Source organism: Rhinopithecus roxellana, chromosome 8, assembly GCF_007565055.1.
Source record: "Rhinopithecus roxellana isolate Shanxi Qingling chromosome 8, ASM756505v1, whole genome shotgun sequence".
Taxonomy (NCBI): domain Eukaryota; kingdom Metazoa; phylum Chordata; class Mammalia; order Primates; family Cercopithecidae; genus Rhinopithecus; species Rhinopithecus roxellana.
In genome coordinates this window covers 3,783,036-3,799,340 of record NC_044556.1, presented here as the reverse complement: position 1 = coordinate 3,799,340, position 16,305 = coordinate 3,783,036, and the positions used below count along the sequence as shown (strand labels likewise).

The 16,305-nt window shown below is 52.5% G+C and overlaps 2 protein-coding genes across 2 annotated transcripts in view; one reads left to right on the top strand and one right to left on the bottom strand.

Annotated features, from left to right (window-relative positions):
- Positions 1-402: 402 nt before the first annotated feature.
- Positions 403-11,812, bottom strand: RTBDN (retbindin). Its single transcript, XM_010361629.2, is given in 8 exon segments — positions 403-630; positions 1,472-1,568; positions 3,329-3,439; positions 3,542-3,626; positions 4,425-4,563; positions 4,565-4,612; positions 11,499-11,560; positions 11,797-11,812. Coding segments are annotated over 8 exon segments (786 nt in total).
- Positions 11,813-15,109: 3,297 nt separating this feature from the next.
- The window catches only part of MAST1 (microtubule associated serine/threonine kinase 1), a 34,373-nt gene continuing 33,177 nt past the window's right edge, over positions 15,110-16,305 (top strand). Inside the window, exon 1 of the mRNA XM_010361638.2 lies at positions 15,110-15,239. Coding sequence (XP_010359940.1) covers positions 15,157-15,239 — 83 coding nt within the window. The 5' untranslated portion in view covers positions 15,110-15,156. The remainder of the gene's footprint in view (positions 15,240-16,305) is intronic.

Genomic DNA, 16,305 nt, shown 5'->3' with positions numbered 1-16,305 from the left:
CCTGGGTGTTCCGAGTTATGTTGACTGCTCTAGGGCACAGGCCATCCATCATTTACACTGTAGTATGAATTAGTCACTACTTCTAGGATCTGAGGATTAGACGTGAGACATCTATTACTTTCTGGCAATTCTCCTTCCCACTTATTTCCCCAAGAAGCAGCCACACACATCATGTGCTCTAGCTGGCGACTTTATTCAAAGGGGAGAGGGAAAAGTGAGAGAGAGAGTTGGTTCATTTCTGGGATAACCTGGAGAGGGGTGAGTCTCTTGAGCTCCAGGGAGGAGGGACAGACATCTCAAAACTATTATAGAAGGCCCAGAGGGTGAGGGGTGGGGTTCTGGGTGTTCTGAGGGGCAGGGCTGGGGGAAGGGACCCTCCCCCAACTCAGGTCCACGCGTCCGCTAGGGGCCGCTGCCGCTTCCACTGCCACTCCCGCTGCCTGCAGCGTCCAGGATGGAGGTGCGAGGGCGGCGGGAACGCCAGGAGGGAGCTTCCCGGGCCCGCCGTCCTGGTCTGGGACGAGGTAGTGCGGAGATGGAGATATTGAAGCAGTGACGAGCTCCAGGAGCGGCCACCGGTAGGGCGTGGCCCAGAGCCGAGCGACAAAGGTCCGTCCCGTCTGCGAAGGTCTAGGAACAAGTGGAGTTAGGGCCGTAGTGGGCGGAGTCCAGAGGGGGCATGGCTTTCTCCCAGGGGCGTGGCCGCGGGAAGGGAAAGTCTGTAAGTTCCTTTGGGAATGGGGTCAGAGGCGGAGTGTGCAGTTTGGGAGTCTGTGTGCGGGACCACAGTGGTGGCAGGTCCTTGGGGAGTGTGAATGTTCTTACTGGGCCCTAGCGGGATGAATCAGGGTTGGGGCAGTCGGGGGGCGCGCAGAGAGGTCTGTATCAAGGCTGGGGTTTTGTAGAGGGTGACGGGGCTTCTGGATCCTCCATGGTGAACGGTGGATGGACCCAGAGCAGGGATGGTTTCTTGGGAAGGGCAAATCTGGACTTAGAGAGCTTTTGGGGTCAAAGGGCGCAACCCAATAGGAGGTTGGGCTAGGGAAGGGTTGGAGTAGGGACCTGAGGAGTGCCAATCCGGTCTCTGGGTTCTAGACACCGTAAGAAAGAACTTGGTGGGGGTCGGGGGCAGTGGCTCACGCCTGTAATCCCAGCACTTTGGGAGGCTGAGGCGGGCGGATCACCTGAGGTCAGGAGTTCGAGACCAGTATGGCCAACATGGTGAAACCCTGACTCTACTAAAAATACAAAAATTAGCTGGGCATGGTGGCAAATGCCTGTAATCCCAGCTACTCGGGAGGCTAAGGCAGGCGAATCACTTGAACCCGGGAGGCAGAGGTTGCAGCGAGCAGAGATGGTGCCACTGTACTCTAGCCTGGGCAACAAGAATGAAACTCCGTCTCAGAAAAAAAATAAATAAAGAACTTGGTAGGGAAGATCTCAGTCTCTTCACCCTCTGCCTCACGCTCACCTGTCCATAGGTAAGGCAGCTAGGCTCACAGCCCCTTTTTTCTGAGAGTGGGAGCCAAGTCGGGCCACAGGTGATATCATCTTCGCAGTTGGTGAACCTGGAGATGGTGAGTGGAGAGGTGGGTAAAGCTTTTGTAGCTACATGCCAGCGGATTCCGGTTCTTCTAGACTGTGTTCAGTATATGTCCCCCGTTGGGATCCAGGCCCTGCCTCTTAGAACCAGTCCCCTGCTAACTCCATCTCTCCAGATTTCATCCCACCCCATATTCTATCAGATCTTTCCATACTCTGGGCCACGTCACAACTGGCCTCGTCCCTGGAGACCTCAGACCATTTGTTACGGGCCAGTCCCTCATATTTTCCCACTTTTTCATTTTCCTTTTATTTATTTTTGAGACAGGGTCTTGTTCTGTGATTCAAGCTGGAGTGCAGTGGCGCAATCATGGCTTATGGCAGCTTTGACCTCCTGGGCTCGAGCAATCCTTCCACCTCAATGTCTCAAGTACCTGGTACTATAGGCACGCACCATCATGTCCGATTAATAATTTTATTTTATTTTATTTTTTGAGATGGAGTCCTGCTCTGTCTTCTGGGCTGGAGTGCAGTGGCCCAATCTCTGCACACTGCAACTTCTGCCTCCCAGGTTCAAACAATTCTCCTGCCTCAGCCTCCCAAGTAGCTGGGATTACAGGCGCCCACCACCATGCCTGGCTCTTTTTTGTGTTTTTAGTAGAGACAGTGTTTCGCCATGTTGGCCAGTCTTGTCTCAAACTCCTGACCTCAGGGGATCCACCCACCTTGGCCTCCCAAAGTGCTGGGATTACATGCGTGAGCCACTGCATCTGGCCCATGTCTGATTAATTTTTAAATTTTTTGTTGAGACTGGGTCTTGCCATGTTGTCCAGGCTGATCTTGAACTCCTGGCCTCAACCAATCCTCCTACCTTGACCTCTCAAATGACGGAGATTACAGGCGCCCTCCCTTTTACCTTCTCTTTTCAATCAGGAGGACTCACTCCTTAAGAAATCTCAGGGCCTGGCTGGGCATGGTGGCTCACCCCTGTAATCCTAGCACTTTGGGAGGCCAAGGCAGGCAGATCACCTGAGGTCAGGAGTTAGAGACCAGCTTGGCCAACATGGTGAAATACCGTCTCTACTAAAAATACAAAGCTTAGCCGGATGTGGTGACGGAAGCATGTAATCCCAGCTACTAGGGATGCTGAGGCAGGAGAATCACTTGAACCCAGGAGGCTGAGGTTGCAGTGAGCCGAGATCGTGTCACTGCACTCTAGCCTGGGCGACAAGAGCAAAACTGTATCTCAAAAAAAGAAAAAAAGGCCGGGTGCGGTGGCTCACACCTGTAATCCCAGCACTTTGGGAGGCCGAGGCGGGAGGATCACGAGGTCAGGAGTTCGAGACCAGCCTGACCAACATAGTGAAACCCTGTCTCTACTAAAAATACAAAAATTAGCCAGGCGTGGTGGTGTGCACCTGTAACCCCAGCTACTCAGGAGGCTGAGGCAGGAGAATCGCTTGAACCCGGGAAGTGGAGGTTGCAGTGAGCTGAGATTGCACCACTACACTCCAGCCTAGCCTAGGGGACAGAGTGAGACTCCATCTCACAAAAAAAAAGAAAAGAAAAAAAAAAATCTCAGGACTATGAAAAGCCACATCGCCATATGGCAGGTATTTTAAAAGCTGGGGGCTTCTACCTGGGCTCTAAACATTAAGCTGCATCTCTTAAACCTTGGCCCTGTTGGAGGCCACTCCCCTTTACACAGAAGGCCAAGCAAACTGCAGGCTCTGCCCTCTCCCCCGCCCAAGTCACAAGCCACGCCCCTTGCCCCCATGTATCCTACCAGGCCTGGCAGAGCTCCTCGCAGAGCGGCTGTGCTTGGCGTACCCCCAATAGCCGCAGGTGGAAGCGACTGCGAAGGGCACGTTGGAGGTGTTCCAGGAAGGATTCGCACCTAGACATTGGGAGAGAGAGGGCTGGATGGGTTAGGACCCGACGGGAGTTCCAGGGCAATGGGCAAAGTACACGAGAAAACAGTGGAGGGTGCTGTACTCACTCGGGGCTCGGCACTCCACAGCGTTCTGGATGGTTCCCAGTGCCCGATATCTCTGTTGTGTCCATCTCTGAAGGACAACAAGTTCCTGGCAAAGGGGATCCCTGTGAGCCAGGGTCTTGGATCCTCAGGTAAGGTTTGGGAACTGAGGGCTGGGGATCCCCTGGACAAGGGAGACCCCAATTACATCAATCCTCACAAACCCATAACTTAAGACCCTTCCTTTGGAATGCAAATGCAGCTTCAAGTAGTAATAATCATTTATTGTTTATTTCTTTCTTTTGAAATAGGGTCTTGCTCTGTTGCCCAGTCTGGAGTGCAGTGGCACGATCTTGGCTCACTGCAACCTCCACCTCCCAGGTTCAAGCAATTATCATGCCTCAGCTTCCAAAGTAGCTGGGATTTCAAGTGCATGCCACCTCATCCAGCTAATTTTTGTATTGTTAGTAGAGACAGGGGTTTCACCATGTTGGCCAGGTTGGTCTCAAACTCCTGACCTCAAGTGATCTGCCCACCTCGGCCTCCCAAAGGAGGCTCACGCCTCCCTGGGATTACAGGCGTGAGCCACCGAGCTCCGCTCATATGCTCATTTTCTTAATCTTAACAATAGCTTTGCGAGGTATGTTTGTTATTTCTCTCTTTTTGGGGGTCCATGTGAGACCCAGAGAGGTTAGATGACTTCCTCAGGGTCACATAGTTACAAAGGGACAGAGTTGAATTTGAACCCAGGCAGTCTAATTCTTATCTACCATTCTTCAGCACTATCCCTGCCTCCCACCTTCGTGGCCCTGCTAGGCCCCTCTCATAAGGAAATTCTAACATTGCCATGGCAGGGTAGATGTGGGTTTCTGGGTGTTGGTGGTGAGGCAGGGTCTGGGGTGCTCACCTGCCAAGTGCAGCTTGCCTTTGCCCAGATCAGCTGCCAGCCCATGGTGTCGCTGGGACCTGGCTTGGAGTGGGTGGCTCCCTCCACAGGCTTCTAGCAGGATCCATGCCAGGGTCAGTTGCAGGACCCAGGTCAGGCCTGATGGGTCGCATGTGGACCCTGCAGGCCATGTCCACCTGAGATAAGAGCTGGCAGACATAGTCTGGGGTTCAGCCATTCCTTTCTGTGAGCTTAGGGTGGCACCCACCCAATGCATACCCAAGAAGCAGTGCCAGACAGAGTAGGGAAAGTGCAGCTGAGGAGGAGGCTGGGGCAGTGGCCAAGGACATTCAAATCCCAGGAGACCACCAGGGCCTGCCTCCGGCCTAGGAGCCCCCCTCCCATCAGAACCCTGTCCCCTCTGTCCCCCACCAAGTGCCACCCCCACCAAGCTTAGACCACAGTCGCCCTCCCCATCCAGCAGGATCTCCCACCTTTTTAGTTCTCAAAGGACCCCTTTTTTTCTCAGAATGAAGGGGACCGCCCTAGCTCTTCCAATCCCCCTCTACTGTTCAGTAATTCCTCCTTCTCTTCTATGCGGCCTCCCTCCTCCCTCTCCCGCTCTCTGCCGGCCCTTCTCTGGGTCACCTTCTCTCGGCCCACAATCGGCTTAGGGGCCACCCAGAGCTGGGCCTTTGGGACCAAGAGTAGTGTGGCAGGGCTCAGGTTCTGTCACTGGGGCCCAAAGCCACAAGGCAGGGACAGCTAGAGGTCTGTGGAGAGAAGACTGTCCCCTTCCTGCCTCCCCGAGTTCAGCCCCTCACCTGTTAGCTGGATTGGGGTGTAGAGGCTGATAAGACACCTCAGGATCCACTCCAGGAAACTGGCAACTGAAAGGGGCGTGGCTTATTGCAGGGGCGGGACCTCCCACCGTCCCGCCCACACTCCTGCTGACCGAAGGCTGGCCAACTTGGGGCTGGTGTGTATATATCCTTGTGTTTGCTTTTATGTTGAGCTTGTGGCTTAAGCTCTGGTATCTGTATATGTAGGGAGTGCGTGTGTGTGTGTGAGGAAGGTGTGTTTGGCCTACAGCCTGTGTGTGTTCCTGACACCTGTGTCTTTTGTTTGTGTGACTGTGTGTGTGTTGAGCATGTATGTGTGTGTTTGTTGTGTGAGGTTATGTTTATGTGTGTTTCTTGGTGGAGTGGTTGTGTGTGTGTGTGTGTGTGTGTGTGTGTATATACGTTCGGAATTTGGGGAGGATTGTGTGTCCCAAGCCATGATGTGTGTGCAGTTGAATAAAACAGGATCTTAATAAATGTGAGAAGGGGAAATGTAGGATCGGGCTAGTGTCCCTGCAAAAATGTTGGAAGTCAGTGGATAAAGGTTTTTGACGGCCGGGCGCGGTGGCTCAAGCCTGTAATCCCAGCACTTTGGGAGGCCGAGACAGGCGGATCACGAGGTCAGGAGATCAAGACCATCCTGGCTAACATGGTGAAACCCCGTCTCTACTAAAAATACAAAAAACTAGCCAGGCGACCTGGCGGGCGCCTGTAGTCCCAGCTACTCGGGAGGCTGAGGCAGGAGAATGGCGTGAACCCGGGAGGTGGAGCTTGCAGTGAGCTGAGATCCGGCCACTGCACTCCAGCCTCGGCGACAGAGCGAGACTCCGTCTCAAAAAAAAAAAAAAAAAAAAAAGATTTTTGACTATGAATGTTGACCATGAATGAACAAAGAAATGTCATGTGCTGAACAGGATGTGTTTGCATGCACACATTCTATGTCCTTCTGAAGTTTCTGCGAATGTGTGTTGCTTGTGAACACTCCCTTAACTCATCCATTCATTTGACAAACATTTATTGAGCACCTACTGTGTGCTAGACTCTGGGGATGCAGTAGTGAACAACACATGAAAATTTCAGCCAGGCATGGTGGTTCACACCTGTAATCCCAGCACATTGGGAAGCCGAAGTAGAAGGATCATTTGAGACCAGGAGTTTGAGACCAGCCTGGCCAACATGGTGAAACCCCATCTCTAGTAAAAATAATAAAAAAGGGGGGAGGGGGGAGGAGGGAGGGCTTGCATTGGGGAGTTATACAAGATATAAATGATGAATTGATGGGTGCTGACGAGTTGATGGGTGCAGCACACCAACATGGCATAAGTATACATATGTAACAAACCTGCACGTTATGCACATGTACCCTAGAACTTAAAGTATAATAATAAAAAAAAAAAAAGTATTTGAAAAAAAATTTTAAAAATACAGTATAACAACTATTTGCATAGCATTTATACTGTATTAGGTATTAAAAGTAATCTACAGATGACTTAAAGTACTTAAGAGCATGTGCATAAGGTATGTACAACTAGCATGCCATTTTATGTAAGGGACCTGAACATTCAGGCATTTTGGTATTGGTGGTGGGGATCCTTGAACTAATTTCCCGTGGATATGGAGGGATGGCTCTATCACTTCCAGATTGGATTCTTAGTATGTTAGCATGGTAGAGGTATTTACTCTAAGCTACCAGAATTATTCTAGTTGGGATCCAGCTGGTTCAGATATAGATCCACAACAATGCCTGAAGTTCCTTGATGCATGACTGTAAGAAGACAAAAGAACTGAAGTGAGAATGACTAAACTTACATTCTGAAATGGAGAACTCTAGTAGGCATCTTGGTATACATTTGACAGAAGTACAGGGGAACACAGCAAACTATAAGAATTCCAAAGTGGTGTTCCATCATTAACTATCTCTCCCCATCCCTACTCATTGAAGAATTAGTGAAGCTAGGGGAGTATTTTTGATGTTCTATGACTCCTTCTTTTTCCATCTTTCTGACTTGATCTTTCAGTGTCCCACTTGCTCTTGTCCTGATCTGCTTTGCACTGAAACAACTACACTCATACTTCTTTTCCCTTATCACCAAACAAAGAAAATTCCAAGTCTCTCTGGAATTGATCAAAGTTCAGACTTTGAAGAGCAAAGTCCTCATTAAGTCTATTACTAAGGAGATTGCTTCTTACAATATATTTGGGGAAATGCCACTGTCATTTACTTTGATTTTAAGAATGACTTCTTTCTCCATTTGTCCTTCTCTGAAACTTTTTCTATTTCTGGATATCTGTATCTGTAGCATGTTCCAGTACACTTCTCAATGTAGCAGCCTAAGGCTGTATTATTTACATCTTCATACCTTTTCTTGTATAGGATCCATATGTCTGATTCTTTATTTTTATTTTTTTGAGACAAGGTCTCACTGTCTGGGTCTGGGGAGCTGTGACGTATCCACGGCTCACAACATCCTCAGTCCCCTAGGCTCAAGCAATTCTCCTACCTCAGCCTCCCAAGAAGCTTGGACTACAAGCATGTGCTACCACACTTAGCTATTTTTTCTTTTATCATAGAGACAGGGTTTTGCCATGTTGCCCAAGCTGGCCTCGAACTCCCCGGCTCAAGTGATCCACTTGCCTTGGCCTCCCAAAGCGCTGGGATTACAGGCATGCACCATTGTGCCCAGTCTGATTCTTAAGAGATCAGAATTCCAATGTTTGCCAAAAAAATTAGTCATCAAGCGTAATGAAATTTGTAATTATGAGAATTAATCCACCTAGACTATCAAAACTTTGGGTTCCATAAGTAGAAAACTAAGAAAAGAATAGAATTTATGTACTCTCAACATATTTATGTACTCTCAACATATTTCAACAAATATGTAAAAAGCCAAAAGAAAAAGTTAAGAAAAAGTTTGGAGAATGCCTTTTTAAAATTTTATTTTTATGAACTGTAACTATTGCCAGTGCTATAGCTATCTAATAAAGAGCATCTTGCATAAAAAAAAAAAATAATAATAATAAAAAAATTAGTTGGGCATAGTGGCACATGCTTGTAATCTCAGCTGTTCAGAAGGCTGAGGTATGAAAATAGTTTGAACTTGGGAAGCAGAGGTTGCAGTGAATCAAGATTGTTCCACCACACTCAAGCCTAGGCAACAGAGTGAGACTCTGTCTCAAAAAAAATACATAAATAAATAAAAATAAAAGACACACAAATCTTAACTTTCATAGAGCTGACATTCTAGGTGGAGAATCGGATGAGAAAAACATCCCTGCAGTGGGTACGGGTGTGTGTGTCTATGTGTTGTGTTGGGAGAATAATTTGCCTGTTTTAGATTATCATTTGTGTGCAACTGGACATCCCTTAGTTTTGGAACTATGTGACTGTGCTTCCACTGGTTGAGTGTTTATATGTGTTGTTTGTGTGTGTTTGCATTGGATGAGTGTGTGTATGTCTGTGTTTCCTAAGTATGTGTTTGTATGGCTGCAGAGTGTGAGTTTGTGTATATCTGTATTTGTGGATGTTTGCGTGTGTTTGCATTTGCTGAGTATGTGTTTGTATGTGTGTTAATTTGCAGAATGTGTGGGTCTGTGTTTGTGGTGTATATGTTTGCAGAGTGTGTTCAAATAAGTGTTTGCGTGTCTGTGTTTCCTGAATATGTGACTGTATGTAAGTGTTTGTGTGCCTCTCATCTCAGGGCAAGAGAGGCTTTTTGTCTGCCTCTTTTATTGCTGTATTCCCTCCCAGATCCCCAAATACTACGTTGCACATAGTAGGTGCTCAATATGTGGTAAGTGAACAAATCAGTAGATACCATCTCTGGGTCCCTCTGTGTGCACCCAGTGATGTGCTGGAGGCCTCAGTAAGCAAGACCTGCCGGACCTAGCCTTCTCCTGGTCCATCTTGAGGTGGTCCAGGATGCTTGTGGGTCAGATCTGTTCAGCCTCTGGGCCATGCCTCACGCCAGAGCCTCCGCACCCTTTGTCCTTCCCTAATCTCAGCCCCCGACCCTGCGCTTGGATTTCAGCACCGCGGACAGGAGCGCGTGAGACCAGCACCAAGGAGAGCTCCCGCGGTCGTCATCGTGAGCTAGGTCGCCAGGGGCGGAGTCTGGGCCATGGACGGAGAGATGTGCGAGCAAGGGACTCAACGGGACGGCGACACAAACATGCCGACAAACATATAAGAGAGACAGACAGATATAACCCAGGCAAAGGCGCGAACTTGAGGCGACAAGCTCCTGGGGAAAACCCGGACCCAGCCTCGCCGTCGCCCCTGTCGTCCAGCAGGGGTCGCTCTTACTCAGCAACCGCGCCCTCCAGGACCTTGGGGCCAGATAAAGGCCACCACCCCTTGGGAAGCCGTTTTGTCCCCCAGTGCCAAGACTTGGAGTTCGGAGGGCTCGGACACCCTCTTCTCCAACTTCGGGAAGCATGGTGGATTTGGCCTCACCTGTGTGAACATGGAGGAGCGGCGAGGGAGCTGAAAAGCGCTTTAACTGCCCCCCTCTCCAGCTACCAGCTAATCGCTCCTATAAATACAGACGGCCTGGCCTGGCTCCTTAATCCGGACCATGAGGGAGGGGTCGCTAGAGGGGCTGCAGGGTTCCCTGAGGAGGCTCTGATTGCGGGGGGGCGGGGGGCGTAATATGCATGCACATGTTTTTCTGAGGTTGTCTCTCCTGTGAATATGGGTCTCCTCAGTGAAAATGTTTCTCTGTAAGCATGACATCTCTCCTGGGGCTGTAGAGGTCTCGTGGGTGGGGACAGTTTTCCACAGAGGATATGGCTTTTAGGGGTCTCTGATTGGAGGTATCCTCCCCAGGGTCTCCACGGGAATTGTTACTCCTGGAATCTTTCTCTTTGGGGAATGCCTCTTCCGTGGGGAGGGGGATGGCTTTTGAGAGGAACGTCACCTCTCAGGGACCATATCTCTTAGGAATGATTTTCAGGGTTGGGGGAGTTCTTGATTGGAGAGGGCGTCCATGTGGAAACTATCTCCCCCGGGAAATGTGTCTCACCAAGGGGGTCTCTGGGGGATGAATGCGGGGGGAATGTATCTCAGGGAGAAGGCTTCCTTTGGGGTGTAACTTAAGTGGGGGTTCTACCCCTAAGAATGTCTCTCCCCTGGGGCGTGTCTTTTTATAGGGGTGTCTCGGCAGCTTGGCTCCCATGGGGGCACCAGGAGGCTCCGCCTCCCCGGCCACCCCTTCCCCCCTAGCGCGGGCAGCGGTGGCTGAGCTCGGGCTCGGGTGCCCAGACGCAGTGACGGCGCCGGGCCCGCCCCACTTCGCTCCGCCCCCTCAACCCCCCCCCCCACCAGCCGCCGCCGCCGCCGCCGCGGTCCCCGCGGCTTCTCACTCCCTCCCTCCTCCCTCCTCCCGCCGCCGCTGCCTCCCTCCTCCCTCCCCGGGCCGAAGTCGCCGCCGCTGCCGCCATGGACGATTCGGGCCTCATCCGCCGCCGGAGGCTGCAGGTACGCGGCTGCCTGGGCCCCGGGTGGAGAGGAAGGGGTCAGCGCCCTGGGGCGGGGCCGGGCAGGAGGCGGGCGAACTTGCACCAGGGTCGGCCGGGACGCCGCCACCCATGGGCTCGGGATGCTAACCGCAGGGAACGCTGTGGCCGCGCGTCCCGCCGCGCTGGGGACCCCGCCCCTCAGGCGCCGCCCGGCGATCCAGGGAGCTGCCGGAGGGGTGCAGCCTAGCGCTCCCCCTCGAGGATCGCCTGATGGGCGCTTGGTCCGCCCTAGGGGGAGGGGGCTGGGGCCGAAGTCATCGCCCTGGCGCCTCGCCAGGCTGGGGGTGAGGGGGCGCAGAGCAAAGTTATTACCCTAGGGCTCGTGCCCCTCAGGGCCATCGGCGCCGCTGGAGGCGTAAACATGTTTGTGCAGCAGCCTCGCCCCTCACCAACCCAGGAGCCCCCTCCCGAGGCATAGGACGCCCTGCGTCCCCCACGCACCTGCCTGGCCACCAGGATTCTTCCTACTGCCCTAATTGGACAGGCACCTAGACAGCTTTCTCACTCTTCATTCCACCTCCTCCACTACAACATCCACCCCCCACCGCGATCCTCAAGTCCAGCCCAGCTTGTGGGTGGGCGGGAGCGATTTTTAGCTCCTTGCAGCCTTAGAAGATGCTGGTCTCGAGGCTGCGCAGGCGCAGGAGACGTGCGTCCACTGCACGGAGTGGGACACTGAGGATCGCTGTGCAGTGTGGGGAAGGTGGGGACAAACTCAGGTGTCGGGAGCTCCTACCTCCAAGGTGGGGAGGGATTCTGTAGCCGAGAAGCGTCCTCTGCTCGTCTTCAGCTGCGTTTCTGAGGGGTTAGTAGGGAAGTTCAGGGTTAACACGGAGGTTCGGTCCCAAACATGCCAGAGGGGAAGGTGATGATATCTGTGCCCCAAGGCCCTGCCTGGGGTCTGGCCCTTCTGAGCCTCCTTGGAGCTCAGCCCCAGGCTTGGTAATCTGGAGTTTAGATAAAGCCAAGAATCGACCCAGACTCAGGCTCCATCCCCAGCCTGAATCTTGGGAAAAGAGGATTCAAACCCTCACCTAGGGCTTCGTCCATTTCTAGACTCCCCTAATCCATCATTCCCGAGGTTGAAGACCAATGGGAGTTGATCGGTCAGTGCAGCAGGAAAAATGGTGATCAGACTGCAGGAAGGACCTTCCAGGCGTGTGGATAACGCTGGAGCCAGACATGAGTTGGAAAACTAATTTGCTTTCAGAGCCCAGATGGCCCGCTCTCTGGAGCTTAGGCCTCTCTGAAGTGCTCCCCACATTCTCTGCCCCTCCCAGGGGTGGGTTAGGAGAGTGGGTTCCGGGAAAAGGGAGGCAGCTGCGGCAAAGTTAGAGCAAGTGCTGCAGCAGCCAGGCTGGGTTCGTGCCGTCGGGTCTCCGAGAAAAGGGAGGAAAGAGGCGGGGCCTACACTGTGTGTCCCCGCCCTCCGGGCCGGCGTCAACTCTCATTGGCTCATCGCCACGCGGAACTTTAGACTCCCGCTCAAGACACCGCCCCCAACGCGGGATGCTTCCACTTACCCACCCACTCACTCAACCCGAGGCATGCTCTGGGTCTGGCGACCCATGTCGGAGTCCTGTCCCCACCGCTTCCCTTCTGGTGGAATTAACCACTTCGTTGCCTGGATACACCCACACACGTTGGTGCAACCTCTTAGGAACTGTCGCATCACTGCTGAGCGCCCGAGGGTCCCCTGTGTGCAGCTAGGCTCTAGTAGCTGGGATTACAGGCGCACGCCACCATGGCCGGCTAGTTTTGTATTTTTAGTAGACAGCGAGTTTCGCCATGTTGGCCAGGCTGGTTTTGAACTTCTGACCTCAGGTGATCCGCCCGCCTCGGCCTCCCAAAGTGCTGGAATTACAGGCGTGAGCCACCACGCCCCGGGATCTTATATATAGACAGCATCCTGAGTTCGAATGCCCTGTCTGCAGTGTCAACTATTAATCCCGTGGAGGAGAAGCGGAATCCACTTGGCAGAGAGGCTCTGCAGCTGAGGTTGGAGGTGGCGTCTATCTACACTGACGTCAAAGATCCGAACTTTCGCCGCTCCAGTTTGACCCTTTCTTCGTCCCTAGAATGTTTGGGGGCGCTAGCGGATGGGGCTGGGTTCAAGGTTTTCTTCGTGTTGTGCTTAAAAGCCCTCCAGGGGCTTACCCTCCAAGGCTGGGTTATCTGGGTCTGGACCCCCTGGGCTCTGGGCCAGAAAATCCAGGTCTTGATTTCTCTTGGGCCATTGCAGACGCGCAGCCAGGTCAACTGGTACTGGCTGCGGCTCATTCACGCCGGTTGTGCAAAGACAGAGGGAAAACCTGGTTTGGATTACCGGTCACCCGTGGCTCGGGAGGGCAGGGCTGCCCTTTGGCACCGCTTATATGTTTGTCCATTGTACAAGGGGGTGGGAGGACCCTCTGGCCCATCCTCTGTCATGCAGCATGTCCCTCCTTAATAACGCCTGTTCTCCGAACTTAGTATTTATTGAGCATTTGCTATGTGCTAGGCACCATGCTAAGGGGCTAGGCATCTGCATCAACTCACAAAATCCTCAAGGAGACACGAGAGTATTGGAAGGTCATTTGCCAAGGTCATAAAAGGCAATACTGAGATTTGAACCTAGGCTTTTCTGCTTTTAGAGATCCTAGAAATAGTCTAGAACATCCCTCATTTTCCTCTTGTTGGAGGTTTTGAAACTCTCCCCCAAATCTTTCCACCTGCAGCCCCACTCAGTTTTCTTCCTTCCACCTCACCCTGTGGATAGAAAGCTGGCTGGAAGGTGCTGTCCCTTGTCCCCCATTCCTTTCCTCAGAAAAGGGCCAAGACCCCATATCTCCTGATCCCTACAGTGACTTCCTGAGAGCTTGATAAATGGAAGGCGACCTTCTTCAAATGCAGACACATAAAGTTAATACCCACTAATTATTATTATTATTGTCATTATAAAAAATGACTACGTGGCCATCACCTGAATTTCCATTTTTATTTTTTTATTTTTTAAATTTTTTGTTTTTGTTTTTCTTTTTAATTGAGACGGTGTTTCACTCCAGCAGTGGTGCAATCATAGTTCACTATAATCTCGACCTCCTGAGCTCAAGTGATTCTCCCACCTTAGCCTCCCTGGTTCCCATTTTAAATCTCAGTTGTGAGTCACTCTACTTACCTACCCCCCACCCCCTACCCCAACTCTGTGACTCTAGCTGGGAGTCAGATAGATCTGTTGAGGTGTAGATGAGTCATTCATTCTTTCAACCTTTCATTCATTCAACCTTTCATTCATTCAACCTTTCATTCATTCACTGAGCACGCCAAGCTTCTTCCCGCCTCCAGGCCTTTGCCCTTGAAGTTCCCTCCACCTGGAATTCTCTCTCCACAGATCCTCTCATGGCTGGCTCTTATCTTTCAGCAACCAGCTTAAAAGTCACCTCCACAGAGCAGCCCTCTCTGACAATGTGTCTCCATCCCAGCCATTGTCCATCATATCACCCTGTTTAATTTATTCATAAGACAAATTACTGTCTAAAATGATTTTGTTCACTTCTACACTAATCTTGTTTAGTGTCCCCTTTACCCTACAAATACTAGTCCCAAAAGGCCAGAAACTTTTTTTTTCTCCTTGAGACAGAGAGTCTTGCTGTGTTGCCCAGGCTGGTGTTGCCCTGGACTCAAGCGGTTCTCCTGCCTCAACCTCCCAAGTAGCTGGTACCAGAGGTGCACACCACCACACCGGGCTTGTAACTTATTCACTGCTGTGTCCCTGGTGCCTAGGATAGGGTCAGCATACAGTAGTGCTCAAGACATATTTTTCAAATAAAGGTTCCTATTTCATTTGCACAAACACACACTGAGATGCCAACTCACTTGTCTTTATATGGGGTCCCGCCTGTGTACTTGGGCCTCTGTTAGTCTCTGCCGGTCAGGAGAGGAATCACCCGGGGATCCTCTCCCCCAAGAAACTTGGCCCGCAATGCACGGCCAAGGGTGAAAGTGACAATGCTGAAGAGGGGCCTGTCTTACCCTGCTTCTGCTCCTCCAGGGAGCTGAGAATGCTTGTGGGCAGCAACGGCAGGTCCACGCTGACCATCGTTTTGCTTGTTTGCCTTCCAGAAGGATTTGCCCCTGCCCCGGAAAAGCAGCAGGTGAGCCTTGGGGAGAGACGTGGCGGGGGCTGGCCGCCCCTTCTCCCGCCGGGGTGGGGGCGCCAGGCGCGTGCGCGGGCGGGGCCTGGCTCGCCCGCACACAGCAGCGCCCCCTCCCGGCCAGCTGCAGCCGCAGGGCCCTCCCCTTCCCTGCCCTCCCCTGCCCGCTGCGGCGGCTCCAGCCTCCGCCCCGCGCGCTTGCTCCCCGCGCTGCCGCCGCCGCCGCTGCCGCACCTGCCACCATGTCGCCGCCGCCGGGTCATGTCTGACTCTCTCTGGACCGCGCTTTCCAATTTCTCGATGCCCTCCTTCCCCGGCGGCAGTATGTTCCGCCGCACCAAGAGGTAGACCCCCGATCCCCTAGACACTGTCCCAGCCCTCCCCGCAAAAGCTCCGGGTGCTGCTGCAGGGCGGGGCCCGGGATGCTGCGCCCGGTACAGCTGCGCCAGAGGTGCCCGAGCTGCGCCTTCCCGCCGGGGATGGGGTTGAATGGGGGGTGGTGTGGGCCGAGTCTGGGGGGATTGCACGCTGGAGAGGACGGCCGCGGGGGGAGGGGGCTGCGCCACTGGGGGTTTGTGGCGCCTTTGTCTGCTGGCGCTGCGGGCTCCAACAGCCTGGTGGGGGTAGAGGAAGAAGGGGAGGCTGGGGGGCTTGGCACCCTCAGAACAATAGCCGCAGCCTGGCCTCCCCCCACCCCCATGCCGCGTGCTCCTGGACGCGCTAATATGCTCAGTCACTGCGGCTGTGGGTGAGGGGACGGACGGAGGGGCTCGGGGCTTCCTCTTCGGGAGTTGGGATGCTGAGGGGTAGAAAAAAGGGGGGGTTATCATAACACAACCCCCCCCAGAACACAGCCTTACACTGAAAATAGTGACACACAGCGTCACACAGGACATGATGTCACACACACATACACACACAACAGCCCTAGTGGCCCAGATACACTGGGAGGTGCCACACATACCTAGCCTTCCAGCTACCACAGGTCAGAACCATGCACAGACACACAGGGGCACCACATCGTGTACACCTAGTAAGACGTCACTTGCATGGTGATCCACACACAATTATGTCATCCAAGATGCACACATGTGTGGCAATATCCCATCCATGCATCCAACAATGTCACAACACACGATGTCATATCTAGGAATCTCACATACTGTGTCACACTGATATCAGCATAAACAGATGTAGGGATCTTACAGAGAGAGAATCACGCAAAATCACACGTTATCACATGCAATACTCACCTAGAGAATGTCATACGTGGTGACATGTTTGGACATGGCCAGTGTCACAAGATGTTAAATTCACACAATAGATGTTAAATTCACACAATAGATGCTACATACACATGGACACACATGGTGAATGTCACACCCAGATGGAAGGACAGTATCAGACACA